Source organism: Capra hircus, chromosome 12 (assembly GCF_001704415.2).
Source record: "Capra hircus breed San Clemente chromosome 12, ASM170441v1, whole genome shotgun sequence".
NCBI classification, from domain to species: Eukaryota; Metazoa; Chordata; class Mammalia; order Artiodactyla; family Bovidae; genus Capra; species Capra hircus.
This window is the reverse complement of record NC_030819.1, coordinates 72,472,898-72,498,644: the sequence shown is the minus strand read 5'-3', so window position 1 is coordinate 72,498,644 and position 25,747 is coordinate 72,472,898. Positions and strand designations below refer to the sequence as shown.

The 25,747-nt window shown below is 37.0% G+C and overlaps 1 protein-coding gene across 1 annotated transcript; it reads right to left on the bottom strand.

Annotated features, from left to right (window-relative positions):
* On the bottom strand, nucleotides 432–21,653 carry CCDC122 (coiled-coil domain containing 122). The gene is made up of 5 exons (XM_005687424.3): nucleotides 21,531–21,653; nucleotides 20,901–21,016; nucleotides 13,437–13,835; nucleotides 12,569–12,685; nucleotides 432–586 (listed from the first exon to the last, which is right to left on the bottom strand). The coding sequence occupies exons 1-5, from the start codon at nucleotides 21,571–21,573 to the stop codon at nucleotides 437–439; spliced, it is 825 nt and encodes a 274-aa protein (XP_005687481.1). The 5' UTR covers nucleotides 21,574–21,653; the 3' UTR covers nucleotides 432–436.

Below are 25,747 nucleotides of genomic sequence, written 5' to 3'. Positions count from 1 at the left end.
TTTATGGACTTCTTTGAAGCCAAGGTAAAAAAGCAGGTTGTCTGAAATAGACAACCATTTAAAATACCTTAAAAATTCAAATCATTGAAAATTCAAGTGCTTCTTTTCTTCTAAATGTTTGCTTCATATAATAGTGAAGGCAACATGTTTATAAATAGGCATTGATGAGTTCAGGACATCTTATACACTCAAAATATTCATACAGAGTCTTTCACTATTCTGTGAGCCTTCCTACTATCTCTCTATTGCTATCAATCATAGTGTCGGAAGGAACTTTAACAAACAGATGACTGGTTCAAAAAAGGAGAAAATGTATCTGTCCTTAAGACAACCCCTTGATAGTGGATGCTGTTGTTAAGAGCCAAAGGATTTTCTCACCTTTCTATCCCATAATTTTTGTGGCATAGTCCAGGCTCTACAACACCCTATAGCCATGCTAATCTTTCATTCCAATACGTTTTCTCAGTTCAGCAGCGGTTTTTTCCAGCTGTTGGATGTTCCATTGCCATTGTCTTCTATTTGAGTGAAGCTTATTTACCTGACAGTGCAAACGCTTAAGAATTGCACCATATCTTTTATGTTGTACCTATTAAAAGAAGAGCACATATCAACAGGGTTTGAGAAAGAAAAATAGTAAACAGCCATAAAGGATATTTTGACTACTCTAAATAGGAAAGCACTCAATTACAAATTACTTAATAAATAATAATGATAATAAAAAATAAACAGTAATTATAACTATTTATTCAATGCTTACTGCATGTTAGATACTGTGATGAGAGCTTTTTACATATGATTAAATCCTCATAACTCCTTATGATATAAAGATTATTATTCTCATTTTTGTATAAACTGAAGATCAAAGAGTTTAAGTCACACACTCAAGGTTTCACAGCTGGTAAATGATGGTGTTTGGGGTTTGAACCCAAGGCAAGCATTTGTGATGAAGGGCCTTCTACTTATCAAAGTAGTTTTCAGTTAAGAGAAATGGTTTTTTTTTTTTCCTGTATCAAGTGGTTCACTGAAACATAGACTCAACTGATCTAAAAGATCTGGGAAATAATGTAGGCCATTTTCCTGCCAGTAGGTCAGTATTTATGCATGACACAGTACATATACCACATTTTGTTTATCCGTTCATCCATCTAAGGACATTTGGGTTGTTCCTATTTCTGGCTATTGTGATTAATGCTGCAATGAATGTGGGCATATGAATATTCCTTTGAGAGACTGTTTTCAATTTTGGGGGGCATATACCCTGAAATAGAACTGTTGGATCATTTAATAATTCTGTTTTGAGGAATTGCCATGCTGTTTTCTACTCTGGTTGTACAAGTTTATGTTCTCACCAGCATGGAGGAGGGTTCCAATTCCGCACATACTGAAAGCACTTTATATTATCTGCCTTTCTGGTCATAATCGAAGCCATCTTAGTGGGTATGACGTGGTACTTCCTTTGAGTGTGACAGTGGTGTTGTGGTAAAATGTCCTTTTTAAATGAACTGATAGAATAATATTAATAGAATAACGGGACTGCGAAAGTTACCCCTTCATTCTCATATCTGTTTAAGAGAGAGCTCTAGTCAATCAGGAAGGTGATTCTAGGTCAATACAAAAAAGAATCAGTTTGTCAAAACACCAGGCCACATTTATCAAAGTAACCAATTTGCCAAAAAAGCTTATAGCTTAAGATGGCTGTAGGGAGACAAGACTCTGGGTTTCTGGGACCTTAAGACTCTTCCCCAGGCTGTCTCCCCTTCCCTCTGTAACTCAGCTTTCCTTTCTACTGGGGGCCCTCTTCCTGGGACCCTCAGGGGAGCGCCCCTCTCTCTGAGTTCCTCCTTTAGTGAGCTCAGAGCTTCTTTACCTTTATCATGCCATGGCTCATTTTGATAGTATAGCAAGGACCACGGACTCCTTAGAATGTTTTTAAATGTATAAAATACAATACATGGGATTACAAAAGAAATAAATTATATGGAAACACAGTTCTGCAGAGCATCAGGGGAACTAGGACAGAGACACTCTAGGTATTCCAAAATACTGACATAAAAACTCATCAACTAAGACTTCACATAAATAACTAAAATCTTTATATATCTTTTTAAATTTTCAGTTTTTTTAATTCTGGAAATTCAGATAGTTCATTCAAACTGGTGAACTAGGCCTCCTGATATGTTGGCAAAACAGAAACTGACTTTAAAAGAATTATAAATAAATTAGTAAACAGAAACATTATCATATTAGGTAATGAAACTATATTCAAAAGAAGATTTTAATATATCAAATATATTCAAAGGGATATATATCAAGTTGGGCTTCCCAGGTGGTGCTAGCAGTAAAGAATCCACCTGCCAATGCAGGAGACTTAGGGATGTGGGTCTGATCCCTGGGTTGGGAAGATCTCCTGGAGTAGGAAATGGCACCTCACTCCAATATTCTTGCCTGGAAAATTCCATGGGCAGAGGAGCATGGAGGGTTATAATATAAACTAAAGAAAGAATAATCCATCAGAAGGGATTATGTGAAGAACACAGCATAAGAATGGGCAAGTGAAGATAGTTCCCACTCAGAGACTCTCTGATAAGAATAACGCTGTTATGGAGATTGGCTCCTGAGTGTCCAGAGCCAGAGGTCAAGAGCACTCAAACTCAAGTGATGGACTTGATTTCCATACTCAGTAACCAGCTTTGTGATATCTGGCTTCCAGTGTCGTTTCCTTACAAGGAGAAGAAACACTAATGACTGATACAAGTTTTCTGATTTCCTTGAGAGTTTTGTGCATTCTTATAAATTAATATACTGGCATTTGAGTTTTTATGTACTCTGATTCCTGAGATAAACTTTGCCTGGTCATGGGGTATTAACTTTTTTATATATACCAGCTATAGTCAATGTGAAAATATTCTGCATCTATGTTCATGAGGAACACTGGTCTGTAATTACTTTTCTGATAATGTTCTTGTTCATTTTGTGTGTCAGGGTTAGGCTGGCCTCCCAAAATAAGCTTGGAAAAGTTCCTGCCTCAATTTTCTGAAAGAATTTGCATAATCTAGATATTAGTTCTTCCTTAAATATGTGATAGAATTTACCAGTGAGGTTATGTCAATCTGAAGCTTTCCTTATGGGAAGGGTTTTAATTATGAGCTCAATTTCATTGATTTCTAATTCATACCATTTATATAGCCTAATTTGAAATGGATCATAGAGCTAAACATAAAAGTAACTTCTTCCTGTGTTGATGATGATATGTGTATTTTTCAAGGAATTTGCCCATCTCATCTAAGTTGTCAAATTTATTGACATGAAGTTGTTTAAAAGAGGCTTTTATCACCCTTTTAAGTCTATAGGACCTAAAGTAGTATCCCCACTATCCTCCTTTTTCTGATCAGTATTGTTACAGTTTATCAATTTTATCAGTCTTATCAGCTTTTGGCTTTGTCAATTTTTCTGTTTTTCCATTTTCTATTTCTTTCATTTCTACTATTTATTATGTCATTTCTCCCTATTTGCTATTGGCTTATTTTTCTAGTCCCCTATGATAGAAGCTTAGATAATTGTTTCTAAACCTTTTTCCTTTTTAATATACACATTTAAAGCTGTAAGTTTTTCTCTAAATACTGCTTTAATTGTACCTCACAATATTTATATGCTGTTTTCATTATCATTCAATTTCAAATATTTTCTAATAATTCTTGTGATTTCTTCTTTGACTCACGGATTATTTATAATTGTGATGCTTAATTTCAAAATGTTGACGAACTTTCTAGTTTTGCTACTGTTACTGACTTCTAACTGAATTCTGCTGTGATTAAAGAATATAAAATTCTTTGAAATTTATCATCCAGTATACTGTCTGTCTTGGTGAAAGTTTCATGTACATTTGAAAACAAAGTATAATCAACAGTTGCTAGGTAGAGTATTTTATAAGTGGTAATTAAGTTTAGTTGGTAGATTAGTTGTTCAAATTTTCTATATGCTTGTTTATTGATTTTCTATATTGTTCTATCAATTACTCAAAAAGGTTAAGCTCTCTAGTATGACTGTAGATTTGTGTCTTTTTCTTTTAATTTTGTCCATTTCTACTTCTGTATTTTGAAGCACTGTGATTAGGTAAATTTACACTCATTATTATTATTCATTTCTGACAAATTGACTGGCTCCCTTCAACTTTGGGGGTAGTCCATATCTTAGAATCTACTTGATACTAATATAGTTATGACCAGCTTTCTTAAGATTGATGTCTTCATAGTTTATCTTTTTCCATCTTTCAAATCATGTGTCTATATTCAAAATGTATCTCTTGTGAAAAAGTTATGTTACCAAACTGTTTTTTCATTCCAATCTGATAATTTTTCCCTCTTAATTGGATTGTTTAATCCATTTACATTTGATGTAACTAATGGTATGCTTGGATTTAAGTCTACCATTTCAATATCTGTGTTCTATTAGTCTCTTTTGCCTTTTTTATTTCTTACTTATTTTCTGTCTTCAGAGTGGATCACAGGCTTAAGTATAGAATGCAAAACCATAGAACTCCTAGGAGATAACACAGGAGAAATCTAGATGACTTTGGGTTTGGTGATGTCATAATACATACAACACTGAAGGCACAATTCATTAAAGAAATAATTGATAAGCTGGACCTCATTAAGCCTTCTGCTCTATAAAAGATACTGTCAAGAGAATAAAATAAGACACAGACTGGGAGAAAATATTTCCAAAAGACGCATCTGGTAACTGCTATTCAAAATACACAACAAATTCTTAAAACACAACAATGAGAAAAAAATAACCAAATTAAAAAATAGGCCAGAAACCTGAACAAACGCCATATCAAAGAAGACAAACAAATGGTAAATAAGTATATGAAAATATGCCCAACATGAAATGTCATCAGGGAAATGAAAATCAAAACAACAAGATATCACTACACATCTATTAGAAAGGCCAAAATCTGGAACACCGACAACACCAAATGTTAGTGAGGATGTGGAGCAATGGGAACTCTCTCCTTCATTGCTAGTGGGAATGCAAAATGATCCAGCCACTTTGGGAGACAATTTGGCGATTTCTTACAAAACTAACCATATTCTACCACATGATCCAGCAATCATAATCTTTGGCATTTACCCAAAGTGCTTCCCTGGTGGCTCAGTGGTAAAGAATCTGCCTGCAATGTAGGAGACTGCCTGCAATGTAGGAGACTGCCTGCAATACAGGACACCAGTTTAATCCCTGGGTCAGGAAGTTCCTCTGGAGAAGGAAATCTCAACCCACTCCAGTATTCTTGCCTGGAAAATCCCATGGACAGATGAGCCTAGCAGTATAGTCCATAGGGTCACAAAGAGCCAGATAGGACTGATCGACTAAACCAATTCAATTCAAGCGAGTTGAAAACTGATGTTTACACAAAAACAGATGCTTATAGCAGCTTTATTCATAATTTCTCAAACTTGGAAGCAACCAAGATGCCCTTCAGTAGGTGAAAAATAAACTACTGTATATCCAGACAGGCTAGTTCCAAATTGGGAAAGGAGTATGTCAAGGTTGTATATTGTTACCCTGCTTATTTAACTTATATGCAGAGTACATCATGAGAAATGTCAGGCATTTAGCAATAAAAAGATAAATAAATAAAAGAAAAAATGAGCTATCAAGCCATGAAATGACACAAGGAACCTTAAATGCAATTACTAAGTGAAAGAAGCCAATCTGAAAAGGCCACAAAGTATATGATTCTGACTATATAACAGTCTGGAAAAGGTAAAACCATGGAGACAGTAGAACCATTTTTAGAAAAGATTGGGCTTTCCTGGTGGCTCAGATGTAAAGAATCTGCCTGCAGTGCAGGAGACCCGGGTTCAGTCCCTGGGTTGGGAAGATTCCCTGGAGAAGGGACTGGCAGCCCACTCCAGTATTCTTGCCTGGGAAATCCCATGTACAGAGAAGCCTGGTGGGCTACAGTCCATGGGGTCACAAAGAGTTGGACACAACTGAGAGACTTTCAGGGCTTCCCTGGTTGCTCAGAAGATAAAAAGATTGGGGTAGAGTCCAAAAGACATAGAATCATATTCTATACTGTCTCTTATCACTAGCCATATAAAATTATACAAGTTATTTAAATTTTCTGAAATTCTATAAAATATGTTACTATGAGAATTTAAATGGGATAGCTTTTAAAAAGTGCTTGAAAAATACCAGGCAATCAATAAACAACAACAGATTTAATAATACTGACTATTTCTCCCTGTATTTTTGTTACCATGTTATCTAGCTATCTGAATCATTCTTACCTTGCCTTTATTTTATCTTTCTATCTTTGTTTCTTTGGGTTTTTCACCTAGGACAGCCTTTCTAGTTGTATAGCCATTTCTGTGGCTGACCTCAATAAGTGAATGGATTAGTTAGTTGTGTAAGTTGTATGGTATACTGTAACAAGTTAAATGTGTTTTGTTCCTGCTTCCTAGTAGCTCCAACAGCACTCTTAAATCTTTCCTGTACTTTAAATTTGGAGCTCAAATTGAACAAAATTTAGGCAAGAGTAACTAGCAATGAATCTTTAGGTGCTTTACATAATACCTATTATTACAAAATGTTACTTGCAGCACTCATCATTTGCTAAAAACTTCTTAAATGCTCTAGTTTCTCCTTCCTGAAAATGCTTAGATTTGGCAAATAACATGTTTTTAAACCTTGAACTAAAAATTATTGTTCGTTGCCTAATGCTTTGTATTTGAAGCTTTGAGTTTGTATGCTTTGTATTTTGCTTCCCAATTTTTTCGTCAGTGACTCATAACTTTTTCCTCTCTCTTATCTTTAGTTCGTTTCTTCAACAATGTATTTAAAGACTTACAGTAGACAGGGGGAAAAAGGTATTTGCGGGTAAGTATTTGAAATACTTCTTTCACTCAGACATGGCCTAAAACAACCAAACATATTTACTAAAAAAAAATGTAAAATCCAAAAACCATTTTCATTTTTTCTTAATCAAAAATGTGAACAGTAGCATTAATATGAAGATTAAACACGCAAAGCACAACATGTTTGAAAGAGTTAAACATTAGAATGAAAGAATGCTATAACCTAGGTAAAAGATGACCAAGAACTGCACCAAGGCCACAGCTGAATACATCCAGAAGGGGAAGAGAAAAAAAAAAAAGACTCGAAAAAGAAATAAGTAATAAAAATCTGTTTAAATTTATCCTCTCAAAAAACTGGTTGTTTTGAGAAAGAGGTTACTTGTATCAATGATAAATTCTCATCAAGAAATAAGAGAAATTGTTAGGCGAAAAAAATGCAGTGTTCTCAAGGCAATGCTGTGGCATTTGTCCTTCAGTGCTATAGTTTATTATAGATAATCTCTAATTTCTTAGATTTTCATTTTTTCATTTCATTTTTCAACCATAATATAGTAATAGAATTAAGGACTATTTTTAATACATTAGAATTAATAAAACTAAGATTAAAAAGTTTGCACTCTGAGGGAGAAGGCGAGGGTGGGATGGTTTGGGAGAATGGCATTGAAACATGTATACTATCATGTAAGAAACGAATCGCCAGTCTAGGTTCGATACAGGATACAGGATGCTTGGGGCTGGTGCACGGGGATGATCCAGAGAGATGATATGGGGTGGGAGGTGGGAGGGGGGTTCAGGATTGGGAACTCATGTACACCCGTGGCCGATTCATGTCAATGTATGGCAAAACCAATACAGTATTGTAAAGTAAAATAAAGTAAAAATTAAAATTAAAAAAATTATAAAAGAATCTTTAGTAACTCTATTATGAAAGCTTAAAAAGAGTTTATTGAATTTCACCATAATAAGTATAATGATGAAAACATTAAAAACTGAATATCAAGCTCAGTGACATTCCATCTAAATCTAACATTAGTAGTCACTTACATCACCCTTTACCACTAAATATACCCATGTACACTTCTGCTTCTGTCAAAATAAAGTATAAGCATTTCATATAGCTACTCCTCATGCCAAGTACAACTAAAAACCCTGGACACTGGATATAATATTAACATAAGAAGTTCTGAAAGGTGGAGAGAAGAAGGCAAAGTGACTGGAGGCCTTAGAATTCAAGGAACGACTTGGTAATAGCTCCCTGGGTTTTCATTTGGCCTCATACATCACAGATAAGAGGAAGGAAGAAAGAAAGCTTGAAATGCCAACAGATGCAGACAACAACAAAACAAAACAAAACAAATCCAGGAAAAGCCTGCTCTCTAATCAAAGGCCCAGGAAAGGGCAGCCTAAGACTGAAAATTTGAGGTAGTAGCCACTCTACTGAAGTCAAACACCATGGAAAAAACAATGGCTCCACCACCACCCACACCAGCAAACACTGAGTGGAAAGCCTAAACTTTCACCACTGCTGGGCTATAACAGGGCCCCAGTCCTGCTGCTGGGCTGGTTTCAGAGAAGGCTGAGTGGGGAGACAGGACTCTTCATTCTCTCTGGAAAGTAACAACCACATCCCCTGGTGTGACGGGAGCCCCTCTGGGGAGGCTAGACTTCTGCTCCACCTAGTGGCTAACAAGGTACTCTCCCCCTTCCCACTGGGAGAGTGTCAGAGGAGGCCTAGTGGAGAGTCGAGGTTTTTTATCATCACTCAGTAGTAGCAAGGTTGCATCTTTGTGGGAGCAGTAATGATGTGCTCCTGCCCTACCCAGCCAGGGGCTTATCAGTAGAAGGCGAGCGGGCAGCCAGGACTCCCACTTCTGACCAGCAGTAACAGGAAGTCATTATTCCCTCCACGAGTGTCCATGGAGTCTCTGAACTTCCACTACTGTGTGGAAGTAACAATGATACAGAACCTTACAACATAATACCCAACATGTCCAGATTTCAACAGAAAATCACTCACCAAAGCAAGAACCAGGAAGCTCTCAAACTAAATAAGAAATAACAATCAACATGTGCCAACACCAAGAAAATGCAGAGATTAGAATTATCTGGCAGGCATTTTAAAGCCATCATCATAAAAATGTTTCAATGAGTAATTAAGGAATGTGCCTGAAACAAATAAAAATATTAAAAGTCTCAGAAAAGGAGTAAAAGATACAAAAAAAAATGGAAAAGACACAATAACTGAAATAAAAAACTTAGTGGGGTGGTTCAATAGCAGAATGGAGGGGATAAAGGACAGAATCAGTGAATGTAAGATAGAACACTAAGGAGTATGCAATATGACCAACAGAGACAAAAGACTGAAAAAAAGAAATGAAGAGAGCCTCAGGGACCCGTGGGACTCTATCAAAAAACGACCTATAATTTCTGTCATGAGAGTTCTGGAAGAGTAGGAGAAAGAAGGCAGACCTGCAAAAGTTTCAAATAAATTAGAGCTGAAAATTTCCAAAATTTAACAAAAGACATAAGCCTGCAGAACTGAGACGTTAAGAATTTTCAAAATCAGATAAATCCAAAGAAATTAATTCCAGGAAAAACCCACTCCAGTACTCCTGCCTGGAAAATCCCATGGACGGAGAAGCCTGGTAGGCTACAGTCCATGGGGTCACTGAGAGTCAGACACCGACTGAGCGACTTCACTCAAAGATAGCAAAGCTTGAAAGCGGCAAGAAACAAATGTCTGAGAGGAAAACAATTCAATTCAAGTGACAGTGAATTTCCCATTAGAAATTACGGAGACCAGAAAGAAGTGGCACAGCATTTTTCAACTGAAAAGAACAGTTAACCCAGAAATCTATATCCAGCAAAAACATCTTTCAGAGATGAAAGGGGGAACGAAGACATTTTCAGATGAAAAAAAAAAAAAAAATCCCAAGACTGCCACCAGCTGACCTCTCCTAAAAGAATGAATTTAGAAGCTTGAAAGATAAAGAAAACATTAAAGGAGTAAATCTCAGAACATCAGGTAGAAGAAAGAATATGGTGGAGCAAAAATACAGATAAATACAATAGACAGATAAAAAGGGCATAGCTAAAGGGTATCAGGTTTCTTTTGAGGTGATGAAAATTTTTAAAATCGACTATGGTAATGGTTACATGGGCTTCCTTGGTGGCTGAGTAGTAAAGAGTCCGCCTGCAGTGCAGGAGACGCATGAGACGTGGGTTCAATACCTGCATTCATATTAAAAACCATTTAATTATGAATTTTAAATGAGTGAATTATATGTTATATGATTTATATCTCAATAAAGCTGTTTAAAAAATCAGAATCATGGTAGCCTGAGAAAAAGGGACAAGAGATCTTTCTAGGCATGATGCAGAAGTTTTATATCTTGTTCAGTCATTGTAACACTGCTGCTACTGCTGCTAAGCCGCTTCAGTCGTGTCTGACTCTGTGAGACCCCATAGACGGCAGCCCACCAGGCTTCCCTGTCCCTGGGATTCTCCAGGCAAGAATACTGGAGTGGGTTGCCATTTCCTTGGTATATATATAAATTGTCAAAATTTAACAAGCTGCTGCTGCTGCTAAGTCACGTCAGTCATGTCCGACTCTGCGACCCCACAGACAGCAGCCCACCAGGCTCCCCTGTCCCTGGGATTCTCCAGGCAAGAACACTGGAGTGGGTTGCCATTTCCTTCTCCAAGGCATTAAAGTGAAAAGTGAAAGTGAAGTCGCTCAGTCGTGTCGGACTCTTAGCGACCCCATGGACTGCAGCCTACCAGGCTCCTCCATCCATGGGAGTTTCCAGGCAAGAGTACTGGAGTGGGTTGCCAGTGCCTTCTCCGAAACAAACTAAAGCCTTACAAATAATGTACCTACTCTTATGACAGCTCTACTTTAATAAAAATTATTAAGAATCTCAAATTTCTTTCCAAAACGCTTTTACCAGTTTATTCTCATACCAATAGTACTTTAGAATTCAGGTGGTCCACATCTTACAAATTTTAATATGGATAATTGACAGGCCAAATTTGGGGCCTTATTTTGGGGTCTGATTTATCAATCCCTTACTGTTAATGAGGTTGGTCATCATTTCCATTGGGTTTTATCTTTTTTTATATATATTTATATTTTAAAAGGTAAGACTTTTCAAACCATATTCCCAAGGTTCTGTGGCTTGTTTGAAATTTTCTTATCACTTAGTCACTTATGTATGTTACAAATACACCCTCTCAAAACAAGTCTAGTCTTCTTTATTGTTATGCTGCATCTCAATAATCTAGAAATGTATGATATAGCCAAAAGTAGTATTTAATCATGCAGTTTGGATATATGTCTGTGTCTTTTAAAATAAATACTTCTGTAATGCAAATGCAAAGTAATTCTGTCCCTTACATTATCTTTAATCCTTGTGGAAGTCTATGTATGTATGTGTTCAGAGGTAGGAATCTAATTTTACTGCAAAATTGTTGTAATTTTTTCACATGACTAACATTTCACTTGTTCCATTTATGATGGATTATTTCTGGATTCCTTTTTTCTGCTTCATTAATTATTTTTTCTATTTCTATGCCACATATATCAATAAATCTTGATATTTAGAAGGGTAAAAATACCCATTTATTTACATTGCTAGTAAAATAGAAGATAAAATCATGGTGTTTCTTAAAGAGAATGTTTTGTAAAGGTGAGGGTTTTTGTCTTCAAATTCCTGTTGCTTTTTCATTGTGTCAAATTAGTCACAAGCAAGTTGAAAATATGCATCTTTTTATTTTCCAAAGTAATTTTAAAGGGTGAAAATTATTTGCCCTTAACAACATACACTTTTCCTTTTTTGTTCTCCACTCATCTAAACAATGACTATAAGGTCTACCAGTGGCATCTCAAATTTAGTCTCACTTTTAATTTATCATTCAGTTTGTTTTCTAATTGGACTATTGAAAATTACAGATAGGAAGTCAGAGGTTTAAAATACCAACACTTCCATTGTCTTTACTTTGAAGAGTCTTTAATTTCTGTCTATGAGTGGTCCTTTTTGACTGGATAGCCTCTGCTGTCTATCCATATTAATTGGTTACAAAGCTGATGGAATGTGGAGAAGGAAGTGGCAACCCACTCCAGTATTCTTGCCTGGGGAATTCAATGGACAGAGGAGCCTGGTGGGCTACAGTCCATGGGGTTGCAAGAGTTGAACGTGACTTAGCAACTAAACCACCACCACCACCAGATGGAATGAGACCTGGAAAAACTCTAAAGTGAAAGTGAAAGTGAAGTCGCTCAGTCGTGTCTGACTCTTTGTGAGCCCGTGGACTGTAACCTACCAGGCTTCTCCGTCAATGGGATTCTCCAGGCAAGAATACTGGAGTGGGTTGCCATTTCCTTCTCCAGGGGATCTTCCCGACCCAGGGATTGAACCCAGGTCTCCCGCCTTGCAGGCAAAGGCTTTAACCTCTGGGCCACCAGGGAAGAACTCTGAGTCAGACTGAAATAAGACTGAGTACTCGCTTTTCTTGAATACGTTCAATTATCTGAATATTTTGGGAGTTATCTATACTTATCTATTAATAGTTTGGATGTATTAACTGTTTTTCGTAGTTCTTTTTGGTTCTCTAGCTAGTAAACTACACAAATTATGACTACAGTATTAATAAAAGTTTAAAAAATGATCCCATAAAACATTGAAATGCAGATATTTAAGACTTACCTCTATTTCTTTTCTTAATTTTTCATGTGTCTTTATTTCTTCCTGAAGGAAACAAGTTTGTTCACTGATGGATTCTTCTACAGTTGCAATTTCATCCTTCAGTTTTGTAATATCTTCCTGTATGTTTATAAAATTTAAAATATACATGTCAAACAATGAATCGCCAATATAAATCCAAGATTTCAGTGTTTCTATAATTTAAGAAGATTAACCATCACATTTAATTTTGATTAATACGATTAGAATGTTACTTCTATAGGTATAAGGAATGAGAAAGCATTATTCAAACAAGCAAACCTTAGATTTGAAGATACAGAAGTAAAAACCAAATGAAAATAAGACACAAAGGAAAGCGGAAGTCATAGCAGCAACTGTTTGGCAATGGTGTATAGGATATTTTTTTAATTCTTAGGGAGAAATAATAGATATTTTAAGTTTTTGTCTCCCAAAGTCTTCAAAGAATATTAAGAAAAAGATGCTTAGGGTGCAATTATTAATTCACATTGTTTGTGTAACAGCATTAAGAACACTAAATAGATTTTAATTGGTCTGGACCCATTAGACTGGAAGCTAGTTAACATTTTTGTGAGTCATACTTTCTGTAGCAAATGGATTAATTGTTCATCTGATTTTGTTGGACCATATATTTTTATTAATCCACAAGGGATTTGGGGATGTTTCCTTTACGCATTTGTACTTTTGACATAGTTGTTACATAACTCATGCACTTATACAAGTTTTTAAAAGCTGTGAATCCAGTTAGAGCACTCATGGGTATTCTACCAAGTTAATGATAATTTATCGCTGAGTAAGTGTACTCACAAAAAAAGGAATAATAGAAAATGTTTTAATAAGTGATATTTCAAACCTGTGCTTGTCTCATCAGGTTTCCTTCTGGATTCTGGAGATCCAGCTTAAGTTCCTCTTTCATTGTCTTTAGTTTTTTTACAAGGTCTCGTTTCTCATTGAGTTCAGTCATAAATGACCATTTGTTCTCTACCTCTCTCAAACTATCTTTATGTGCTTTTATCTTGGCATAGTATTCATTATATTTTATCATTTGTTCCTCAAAATTTTCTTGGGCAGTTTCTATGTCAGATTTAAGCTTCACATTTTCTGCGTGTAAGGATTTGATTTGATTTTCCAGGTCTCCACACTGAAGTCTGGTATTCTGTATGGCAGCATCTTGCTGATAAATTTGCCTTTCTGTTTCTTTAGTTTCTGCAGAGACAGATGCTATTTGTGTTTCAAGCTCATGAAGTTCATTCTGTAAGATATTTCAACATTATTGTTATTAATTCATGATATTCAACATGAAAGAAAAGCCATTGTTTTGATCCACAGTGTGTATAGAAAAATCACTTAACATAAAAAATATTTTTATCAAATATAGAAAAATTGATGCATAACAGGAGACATGTAATAAAGTAATGAAATTATCTTATAATCAGAGGGAGCCCAGGGTTACATATTTCTTATTTTTTAATGTTCATCTAATTCTCAGTATTAAAATTTTATCATTTGTCTTGACATTTTATATATAAAAAATACTTTACAATAATTTTAACAATATATTTATGGGCATCAGAAGTACAAACTAAAGAAAAATTTATGATAAAAATGATAAAACGCTGAGTTAAAAGAACAAAAGATCTAAGTTCTAGTGCCCTTAACTGCTGTTTACTGGGGTGCTTATACTTGCTGTGCTGAGTTGCTCAGTCATGTCAGACTCTTTGTGACCCCATGGACTGTAGCCCACCAGGCTCCTCTGTCCATGGAGATTCTCCAGGCAAGAATACTGGAGTGCGTTGCTATGCCCTCCTCCCCGGGATCTTCCCAACCCAGGGATCAAACCCAGGTCTCCTGCATTTCAGGCAGGTTCTTTACTGTCTGAGCCACCAGGGAAGCCCATGATCAAATAGCAAACGTAATTATCCTATTCAAGCCTCACTTTCTTCACTTGTAAGATAAGTATGAAGGTATATTTATCTTTGCCTCCCATGTGGTGCAGTGGTAAAGAATCTGCATGCCAATGTAGGAGGTTCAGGAAACGTGGGTTCGATTCCTGGGTCAGGAAGATCTCCTGGAGAGGGAAATGGCAATCCACTTCCACAATCTTGTCTGGACAATCCCATGGACAGAGGAGCCTGGTGGGCTACAGTCCACAGGGTTGCAAAGAGTCAGACATGACAGAGCACACATAACTCTTACCTCTTTGGGACATTTGGCATTTCTAACCAGCATCTGCTTTTTAAACCTACCCAACACTCGTCTCTGCTTCTCAGATACCTCTGAGCATTCCTTCTCTGGCTCATTGGTTTCTTCAAATATAGGTTTCCCTCGGGGGGGCAGTCATCATAATTTTCTTCTCTCATTCTATCTATACTCCTTGGATAATCTTACACATACTTAGATCTTGAGATACATATATACTGATGATTCACAGAATGTAAGTGGCTATTAAGTCCTATGCCCAGCTACCACTGGGCATCTCAAATTCATTGTCCAAAAATCAGATGACACCTCCCCTCCTGTGGCCCATCCTATTCTCCCTTGTATCAGTTGCCAATTGTCAGAACCACAAAAACTCTGTAACACACTAGTGTGTATTGCTACCCACTAGGTGGTTCTGTTAACTTCAGGTGGATTTGTTCAAATGTCTGGAGATTGGTGGTCTGTAAAATGGTTTAGGTTGGCTCCAATTGGGCTGATCTGGGTGTCTTGGCTTTGCTTCACATGTATCTTATCCTCCAGTGGGCCAGGTCAGGCATGTCCTTCTCATGATTACAGTAGATGGAAAGAATGGATGCCCAATTATGTAAAAACTTTTTCAAACTTCTGTTGGAATAACATCTGCTAACATACCATCTGGTCACATGATCAAACTTCTCAGTGGAGGGGTAGAAAGTATGTCCACCCACTATGGGAGGTGATTATAATGATAAATGGTAAAGGGTAAAATATATACAAGGATGAATATTTGGGACCAAAAATGCAAATTACCACACCTCTATATTCCCAAACTTAGTTAATGGTATTTCTTTGGGAGCCATATTTAATTTCTCACTTCTGTTTATATTTAGTGTTAGTTGCTCAATCGTGTTCAACTCTTTGTGACTCTGTGAACTGCAGCCCACTAGGCTCCTCTGTCCATGGAATTCTGCAGGCCAGAATACGGGAGTGGGTAGCTGTTCCCTTCTCCAGGGGATCTTCCTGACCCAGGCATCAAACCTGAGTCTCCTGCATTGCAGGCAGATTCTTCACTGTCTAAGCCATCATGGAAACCCTCTTTATATTTAACTATTCATCAAATTCTGTAGATTTTCCCACCAGTATTACTATAGGCTTTTATTCTTTTTCTTCTATCTAGTATGGTCATCCTCTTTAAATTAATGTATAATTATGGGAGGGGAGCACTTCACTAAGAAGGCAGACTCAGCCTATCCTTTTCTTGACAGAGACAGGAGAGGGAAGTACACTGAAAGATACAACATGCTGATGAACTTCAATCTTTATCTCCAGTTTTGATATTTAAAACGCCCATCTGACATTCTACTTGGATATCTAACAGCCATCTCAATATACATATTCAGAAAAGAGCTTTCAATTTTCAAGCCCAATATGCTCCTCTTTCGGCCTTTCTGATTTCAATAAACTTTCCACCTTGGATACTAAAAAACCTAGAAGCCATTCTTGATTCTTCCCTTTATCTTATCCCCACAACCTATTTAACAGCAAACCTTGAAGCCTGGGCCTCTAAAATAAAATCCCAACTCACTTCTGACCAGTCTTTGTAGCATGGCCCAGCTCTTAATTGGTCTCCCTGTTTCCATGCTTCTTCCTCTCCCTCCCATAGGTCTTTTAGAATCAGTCTGTCAAGTTCTCTAAAAAAGCCTGCTGGAATTTTGAGTAGAACTACTTTTAAACAATAGACAGATAAGAAAGACCTGACATGTTAACAATACTGAATCTTATGATTCATGAAAATGGTATATCTCTCTATTTTGGTCTTTAATTTCTCTCAACAGTGTGTTGCAGTTTTTAGTACACAGGTCTTACATCTTGTCTTAGTTTGCTATAGCACAGCCATAACAAAATATCATAGACTTAGTGGCTAAAACAACACAAATTTCTCTCTCACAGTTCTGTAGGCTGGACAGAGTGTTAGCATAGTCAGGTTCTGGTGAGAATTCTTCCTGGCTTGCAGAGGGCCAACTTCTCACTGTGTCATCACATAACAAAGAGCAAGCTCTCTGGTATCTTTTCTTCTAAGGGCACTAACCCTACCACCAGGATCCCACCCTCATGACATCATCTAAGCCTAATTACCTGACAAAGACCTCATCTCCAACCACAGCTACATGGGTGTTTAAGGCTTCAGCATATGAATTTGCATTCAGGCTATAATACTTTTATTAAATTTACCCCTATTTCATAATTTTGATGCCACTGTAAATAATAATGCTTTTTAAATTTCAATTTCGGATTGTTTCTTTTAACATGTACAAATACAACTGGTTTTTATAATTAATCTTATCTTGCAACCTTTCTAAACTCTCTTCTTAGTCCAGAAAAAGTGAAAGTAATGTCCGACTCTTTGCGACCCCATGGACTATATAATCCATGGAATTCTCCAGGCCAGAATACTGGAGTGGGTAGCCTTTCCCTTCTCCAGGGGATCTTCCCAACTCAGGGATTGAACCCAGGTCTCCCACATTGCAGGTGGATTCATATTAGTCCTAACAGATTTTAAAATAATAGATTCCTTAGGATTTACTCAAAAAAATCATGCTGTATGTGAATAAAAACTTTTACTCCCTCCTTTCCAATTAGGATACCTTTTATTTCTTTTTTTGTGAAGGAGTGGCTTGAATTATCAGTACCACAGAATGAGCAGAAGTGATAAGAAGACATATGCTTGCCTTATCCCTGATCTTAGGAGAAAAATATTCAGTCTTCCACTATTACGTATGTTGCCTGTAGGATTTATGTAGATGCCGCTTTTGGTTGGTTAGAACTTTCTTCTATTCCTAATTTGCCGGTAGTTTTTATCTTAAATTGATGTTGGATTATAACAAGTATCTTTCATGCATCTAGAATTCTCTTTCTAAAACATAAGTTTAATCATCCACTCTTTTGAAGCCTATCAAAACCCTCTCATTAACTCTAAAATAAAATTTAAGCTTCTTTTCATGCTATACATCTCTTATTGCTTCTCAAAATACACTCTATGTTATTCCACTACCAAACTACTTATAGCTCTATGAATGTATCAATGCTATTTCAGGCCTCTGAATTTTCTGTTTTTTTTTTTTTTTTTTTTTGCCTAGAATATCACATCCTCATTTCCCTTTAACCCTCAAACCAATCCCATACACCCAATCATTCTAGTGAACTCCAGCTATTCTTTAAAACTCAACCGATCACTCCTTTTTCAATGTTAAATCTGTGTTTATGTCTCTATTGTTGACATACTTCCCTGCGTGTAATTATTTGTTTAGTTATTTGTCTCCCTCTTCAACAGATGGTGAGGACTTCTCTGGTGGCTCAGATGGTAAAACACTTGCAATGCAGGAGACCCAGGTTCCATCTCTGGGCCAGGAAGATCCCCTGGAGAGGGGAATGGCAACCGACTCTAGGATTCTTACCTGGAGAATTCCACGGACAGAGGAGCCTGGTGGGCTAAAGTTCATGGGGTCACAAAGAGTCCGATATGACTAACACTTTCACTTTCATTTTCAACAGATGGTGAGTAGCTTAAGAGTGAGGACAATGTTCAGCAAAATGCTTAACAGAAATTAGGTTCTCAATATAAATGAAATAACATCTCTAAAACTCCTTGAAGATTGACAAGTTTTATGAAATGATTCTTTATAGAAATCTAAGACATTATTATTTTTATATTATATCCTACTGTCAACATGCATTTTTTCCTAAAGTGACTTAGTTCAGTTCAGTCACTCAGTCATGTCTGACTATTTGCAACCCCATGGACTGCAGCACACCAGGCCTCCCTGTCCATCACCAACTCCTGGAGCTTGCTCAAACTCATGTCCATTGAGTCAGTGATGCCATCCAACCATCTCATCCTCTGTCATCCCCTTCTCCTCCTGCCTTCAATCTTTCCCCACATCAGGGTCTTTTCCAATGAGTCAGTTCTTTGCATCAGGTGGCCAAATTGGAGTTTCAGCTTCAACATCAGTCCTTCCAATGAACACCCAGTACTGATCTCCTTTAGGATGGACTGGTTGGATTTCCTTGCAGTCCAAGAGACTCTTAACAGTCTCCAACACCACAGTTCAAAAGCATCAGTTCTTCCGTGCTCAGCTTTCTTCACAGTCCAATTCTCACATCCATACATGACCACTGGAAAAACCATAGCCTTGACTGGACAGACCTTTGTCAGCAAAGCAATGACTCTGCTTTGGAATATGCTGTCAAGATTGGTCATCACTTTTCTTCCAAGGAGCAAGTGTCTTTTAATTTCATGCAATGCAAATATTTACAAGAAATCTATACTACCACATAGTGTAATTATTATCATATCTGTTGTTGCATTAATGCCTAAAACCATATTCAAAATCTGGCCCTACACTGCCCACCAGCGTCCCAGCAAGGATACCTTAAGTAATGTTTACAAGTATTCTTTCATTTAATTATCATGAAAACCTTACAGATAGGTCCTATTATTATTTCCATTTTACAAATGAGAAAACAGAAGCATGGAAAGATTAAATCAAGGAGCTAGAAGTAGCAAATCATCTCCTGGCAATTCAGATCTAGAGTATATTCTTTTCATATCAATGATACATTTAATTTTAAAAATCTTTAAAAAGTAAAAACACTTTCATTTTTCCTTCTTCAGCTTTATTAACAGAATAATTATGTCTATGCTGAATACAAAAACAAGAATGGTTTTCAGATTCCTGCAATGGAATTATGAACATATTTTGAAATTTAAGTGTTAGTTGCTCAGTCGTGTGTGACTCTCTGTGACCCCATGGACTATAGCCTGCCAGGCTCCTCTGTCCATGGGATTCTCCAGGCAAGAATACTGAAGTGGGCTGCCATTTCCTTCTCCAGGAAAAATTTAAGGAACACAGAAATGTTCCTTATCTTCCTGAAATGTTCCTTATCTACCTGAAATGTTCACTGGTAACTAGTAATTTCTAAGCCACATCTTTAAAAATACTGGCTTAAAAACTTAACCTTCCTTCAATTCAGCATTTTAGGAAAAACTATCAAATAAATTTAAAATAATTCTATGTGACCATTGTGTTTTATATGCTTATCTGTAGTATGATGACATTGTTGAATCTCTGCAAAAATGTTCCTCAAAACTGGAATATTCATGTAGATTTTACTTAAGGATGTTACGTGTGCTTAGTCACTCAGTCATGTCCAACTCTTTGTGACCCCATGGATATAGCCCACCAGGCTCCTCTGTCCATGGGAATTTTCCAGTGAAGAATACTAGAATGGGTTGCCATGCCCTCCTCCAGGGGATCTTCCCAACCCAGGGATCGAACCCAGGCCTCACGCATTGCAGGTGGATTATTTACCATCTAAGACACCAGTGAAGCCCTTACTTAAGGACACAGAATAATTTAGAAGGTATAAATATGAACATTAGAAATATTATATTGCTTCCTCAGAAGTTATTCAGTTCAGTTCAGTCACTCAGTCGTGTCCAACTCTTTGTGACCCCGTGAATCACAGCACGCCAGGCCTCCCTGTCTATCACCAACTCCCAGAGTTCACTCAAACTCACATCCATTGAGTCGGTGATGCCATCCAGCCATCTCATCCTCGGCCGTCCCCTTCCCCTCCTGCCCCCAATCCCACCCAGCATCAGAGTCTTTTCCAATGAGTTAACTCTTCGCATGAGATGGCCAAAGTACTGGAGTTTCAGCTTTAGCATCATTCCTTCCAAAGAACACCCAGGGCTGGTCTCCTTTAGGATGGACTGGTTGGATCTCCTTGTAGTCCAAGGGACTCTCAAGAGTCTTCTCCAACACCACAGTTCAAAAGCATCAATTCTTTGGCTCTCAGCTTTCTTCACAGTCCAACTCTCGCATCCATACATGACCACTGGAAAAACCATAGCCTTGACTAGATGGACCTTTGTTGGCAAAGTAATATCTCTGCTTTTCAACATGCTATCTAGGTTGGTCATAACTTTTCTTCCAAAGAGTAAGTGTCTTTTAATTTCATGGCTGCAGTCACCATCTGCAGTGATTTTTGAGCCCCCCAAAATAAAGTCCTCTTATTAATTTAATATAGTTTTGAAGAACATAAAAACTCATTTACAAGACTTTGTGAAATAGGTTACCTGCAAATGGAAAAGAATTTTTCTGTTTCTTTCTATTTCTGATGTTTGTGATTGTTGTTGCTTTGCAACTTGTTCTACAGCATCAGTTAATGAAGATGTGTCTTGTTTAGCCAGAGCTAGACAAAGAGTAAAGTACATAATAAAAATCTAAATGCAAACATTCTAAGAAACTAATGTTTCATCACCCCAAATCATGAAAATTGTGATGTTTTCTCATTAATAAACTAAATTTAGGGTTGATATTCTTCCCTTTCTGACTATAAACAAAACTAAAATCAAAGGCCATGATAATAGACAATTCAAAGTCACCTAATGCAATACTACACCTGTTCCTTTATGGAACATTATAAATATTTTGATTGTCCTAAAATTTTTTATCCAGACCATCTGCACATATACTATAATTATAGTGCTACCATAACAACTATTTCTCAATTACAGTTGATGAATTTTCATTATAGGCCTGCATTTTCAGGTTGTTATGCCTTTTCTAAACACTCTAGAAGCTACCTCCTGGCAGCTTTCCTCTATTCTAATTTGCTACTAATTTTAACCCAATTTTCCTATGACACTACTTTTTCTGTTACTGCTCATCTTTCAGCTCTATATTTATGAAAAGTGCTTCATTACCTTCTTTGGGAACTCCTTGACTCTTCCTTTCGTTTTCTGACATTCTTGTGTCTCTTTCCACCTTTTCAGTTCACCTTTTCTCATACAAAATAATCAGTGCTGATAATCTTTCACTTTTCTTTCTTGTGTGTTGTGTATTGGTGATCCTGAAAGCAAATTAACTGTCAAATGTGTCACAGGGATGACAATGGCATTCATCATCACTTCCAGGAATTAAAATACAATGATTGAGTGAGAGACTGGGGAAGAAAGTAGAACTCTCTATGGATCTTGCTAGTCCTGCTTTTTAGCTAGTATGACCCTGAGAAATTTCTTGATTCATTTGATCATCAATGTCCTCGTCTGTAAAACTTCATAGGGATAGTGTAATAATGAATGTGGGCTTCCCCAGCTGGTCCTAGTGGTAAAGAACTCACCTGCCAATGCAGGAACCACAAGAGAGGGAGGTTCCCAGAGACCTGGGAATGTGGGTTCCCAGAAGTGGGTCAGGAAGATCCCTTGGAGTAGTAAATGGCAACCCACTCCAGTATTCTTGTTTGGAAAATTTCCTGGTGAGAGGAGCCTGGTGGACTACTATGGTCCATGGGCCCACAATGAATTGGACATGACTGATCACACAATAATGAATGTATGTAACATACTCCACACAGTATCTGACATATATCTTAAGTAAATAATTATTATGGATCAGTAGCTGGTACCTCCAGTACTATTGTGAAGTGTATTCTAAAACTACAACCAGAATCTGTGGAAAACAGTAATAAGATGGATTAGCAACTTCTGCCATGGGAACAGGATGCAGGGAATATGGCATTCCTGTCCAGTGCCAGCCAAGGTAAGCCTTACAGAGGTTTAAAATCACCAACCTCCTCTATACTTAGGAGAAACTGATGAGATATTTTTCTATCTTGAAAGAGGAAAAGAAAGAGTTCTTTCCTCTACTAGTGAATGAATGCAAGGAATGAATGCTGAGTTGGCAGAATTAAGGACATTACCAGTTTTTGGAAAAAGCATATCTGATTTTGCCTGTCCATCCCTGTACAGAAGAAATCACACAATTCTGCATGATTAATAAAAGGAATGTAATGTTTCTGCTTAACATTTGAACATATGGATTTTTCTTTTTAGATGAAATCTTTTTAAAAAAAATCTTAGTTGATTTTTTTATAGAACTTGTGAATCTTTCCAAATCATACTAAAATCATGATAAACTTTGCCAGCCAGAAGAAGTAAAATATTATCATAACAGTAAGGCATGTATATAAGGAAGCTTCCACTAGGAAATGTACAAAATCACTAAATATCTTTCCTAAAGATTGGTTAAATATTGACACAGAGTACTTGTATACTAGTTACAAGTGTTTTTAAAACACAAAATTTTAAAAGATTGCAATCTGATAAAAACCAAAACAAAGTTAAATCACTTCATAAGTCAGGGAACTCAAATCTATCCAGAAATATCTTATCAAGCTAAAGAAGTCCTGAGAGAAATACTCAACAGTGTCATAATCACCTCTGAGAATATATGATTCTTTCCTGTTTATTCACATTACTTCCTTTCTTCAAACCTCACTTCTGATCTGCCTCCTCCAGGAAGTCTTCCCTGATACTGAGTCCATTCACTCTGTTCATGCCATTACTCTGTCTTTTCTGCCCCCAGATCAATGCCAATGAATCCAAGCTCTCTAGCTTTTTTATATGGGTTTCATAGTTAAAGATATTATTCTTAATGTTACCTATGTTGAAAATGCATACCGTCTACATTTATACTTTCAGTGAGTTCTCTCAACTGATTATAAAGATAAACAACTAAACAGTGCTTTAGCTTTTTGTCCCACTGTTCTAAATGTTTTAGATTAAAAAAAATGAACATTATATAGTGCTGAGTCTGTGCTATGTATGGGAACTCTATAAATATTCAGTTTATAAATATTAACTCATTTAGCCCTATGAGGTAGATACTACTAGGTCTTGGGGTAAGACAGGGCTAATCTTGAACCAAGGTTGAGCAACTGCTAGTTTATTAGATAAATTATTTCCAACCTGAGACTCAGATTCCTTATCAATAATAGCAGCCGCCTCACTGGATTACTGGGAGGATGAAGTGAAATAATGAATGTATTTAGCAAATTTCTGCCACTCAACTATTTCTATTCCTATTACTGAATTTACATTATTTTATACTGTATTTCCTTATTATACTATAAGCTCCAGGAAGGCAAATACAGTGTCTTATTCATTTTCATATTCTCTACAAAGTATTTGATGAAGAACCCCCCCAAAATTAGAAAATTAGATTTTTACAGTAAAAATTAAGTAATTGGTACTTTTCCATCTCTACTCCTGAAGCAGCATACACTGAAGAACTGTTGGGTGATATTTCTTTAAACAAGCTCTTCATGAAAGGATACCTAGCTTAAAATTGAGAAAGTAATCGTCTTTTTTGGATCTTCCTAAAATGGACAAAAAATAAAAATGAAAATAAACTACTGCCATCTACTGATAATTCCTTATAATTGCATAAATCAATGAAAACAAGAGTTAGACAGTATCAGTTATTCTTTCATTCAAGCTACATATGGGGTACATATATATATATATATATATATACACAAAACATTGTGGGAAATATAAATATGAATTAAGTGACTCTGATTTTAAAAATAAAAAACCTTATCATATCTACAGTATTTGATAATAAATAGACAAATATTACATGTAAAAAATCAATTAGGAAAAACACTTTCAACTAAATAACTAGCTTTACAGAAAACATGCAATGGAAATACTATAATAAACCACCATGTCCTATTATAACTACTGTTGTTTAGTCGTTAAGTCGTGTCTGACTCTTTGAAACCCCATGGACTGCAGCACACCAGGCTTCCCTGTCCTTCACTATCTCCCAGAGTCTGTTCAAATTCACATCCATCGAGTCGATGATGCCATCTTACCACCTCATCCTCTTCCTCCCTCTTCTCCTTTCTCCTTCAAATATTATCAGTTCAGTTCAGTCACTCAGTCGTGTCCGACTCTTTGTGACCCCATGAATCACAGCACGCCAGGCCTCCCTGTCCATCACCAACTCCGGGAGTTCACTCAGACTCACGTCCATCAAGTCGGTGATGCCATCCAGCCATCTCATCCTCTGTCGTCCCCTTCTCCTCCTGCCCCCAATCCCTCCCAGCATCAGAGTCTTTTCCAATGAGTCAACTCTTCGCATGAGGTGGCCAAAGTACTGGAGTTTCAGCTTTAGCATCATTCCTTCCAAAGAACACCCAGGGCTGATCTTCAGAATAGACTGGCTGGATCTCCTTGAAGTCCAAGGGACTCTCAAGAGTCTTCTCCAACACCACAGTTCAAAAGCATCAATTCTTTGGCGCTCGCTTTCTTCACAGTCCAGCTCTCGCATCCATACATGACCACTGGAAAAAACATAGCCTTGACTAGACGGACCTTTGTTGGCAAAGTAATAGCTCTGCTTTTCAACATGCTATCTAGGTTGGTCATAACTTTTCTTCCAAGGAGTAAGCGTCTTTTAATTTCATGCCAACATTTATTAATTACCTGTAACTATTTCCACATAGTGGGGTCATTCCTGGTGGCTCAGTGATAAAGAATCCAGTGGCCAATGCAGGAGACATGGGTTTGATTCCTGGGTTGGGAAGATCCTCTGGAGGAGGAAACGGCAACCTGCTCCAGTCTTCTCGCCTGGGAAATTCCATGGATACAGGAGCCTGGCAGGCTACAGTCCATGGGGTTGCAAAGAGCCGGACGTGACTTAGTGACTAAGCAACAACTTTCACATAGATTATCTGTTTTATCCTTCAGAGCAGTCCTACAGTCTAGACATTATTTTTACCTATATTTTGAAAATAAGGACACTAAAATTTGGAGAAATTAGGAAATTTGCCAAAGATCATACATCCAAGCAAGAAGCATGAAATTTGAATTAGGATCCAAATTAACATTAGGTATTTAATATGTACTTAGGCATTGTAATAAACAACAGTTTTGTACCATCTCATTTGGATTCAAGAGGCAAGTGCCTATAATTGGCCCTTGGGAGGAGATTTTTAAAAGGCCATGTTTCCAGCTTTTGGAAATTCATCATCCAGTACCTCCCTCTAAGTTAAGGAGCAAAATAAAGCAAGGCTGTCAAATCCTTCCCCCCACCCTTCCAGCCCCAGGGTTTTGAGAGCTTCCGGCTTAAAAGA

Excerpts from the sequence above, each read along its gene's own strand:
- CCDC122 (XM_005687424.3), bottom strand. The coding sequence starts at position 21,573 with ATGTCAGAAAACGAAAGGAAGAGTCAAGGAGTTCCCAAAGAAG. Across the intron at positions 21,017-21,530 it reads TCAAGGAGTTCCCAAAGAAG|CTCTGGCTAAACAAGACACA; the intron begins GTAATGAAGCAC and ends CTCTTTGTCTAG. Across the intron at positions 587-12,568 it reads AATTAAGAAAAGAAATAGAG|GTACAACATAAAAGATATGG; the intron begins GTAAGTCTTAAA and ends TTCTTTTAATAG.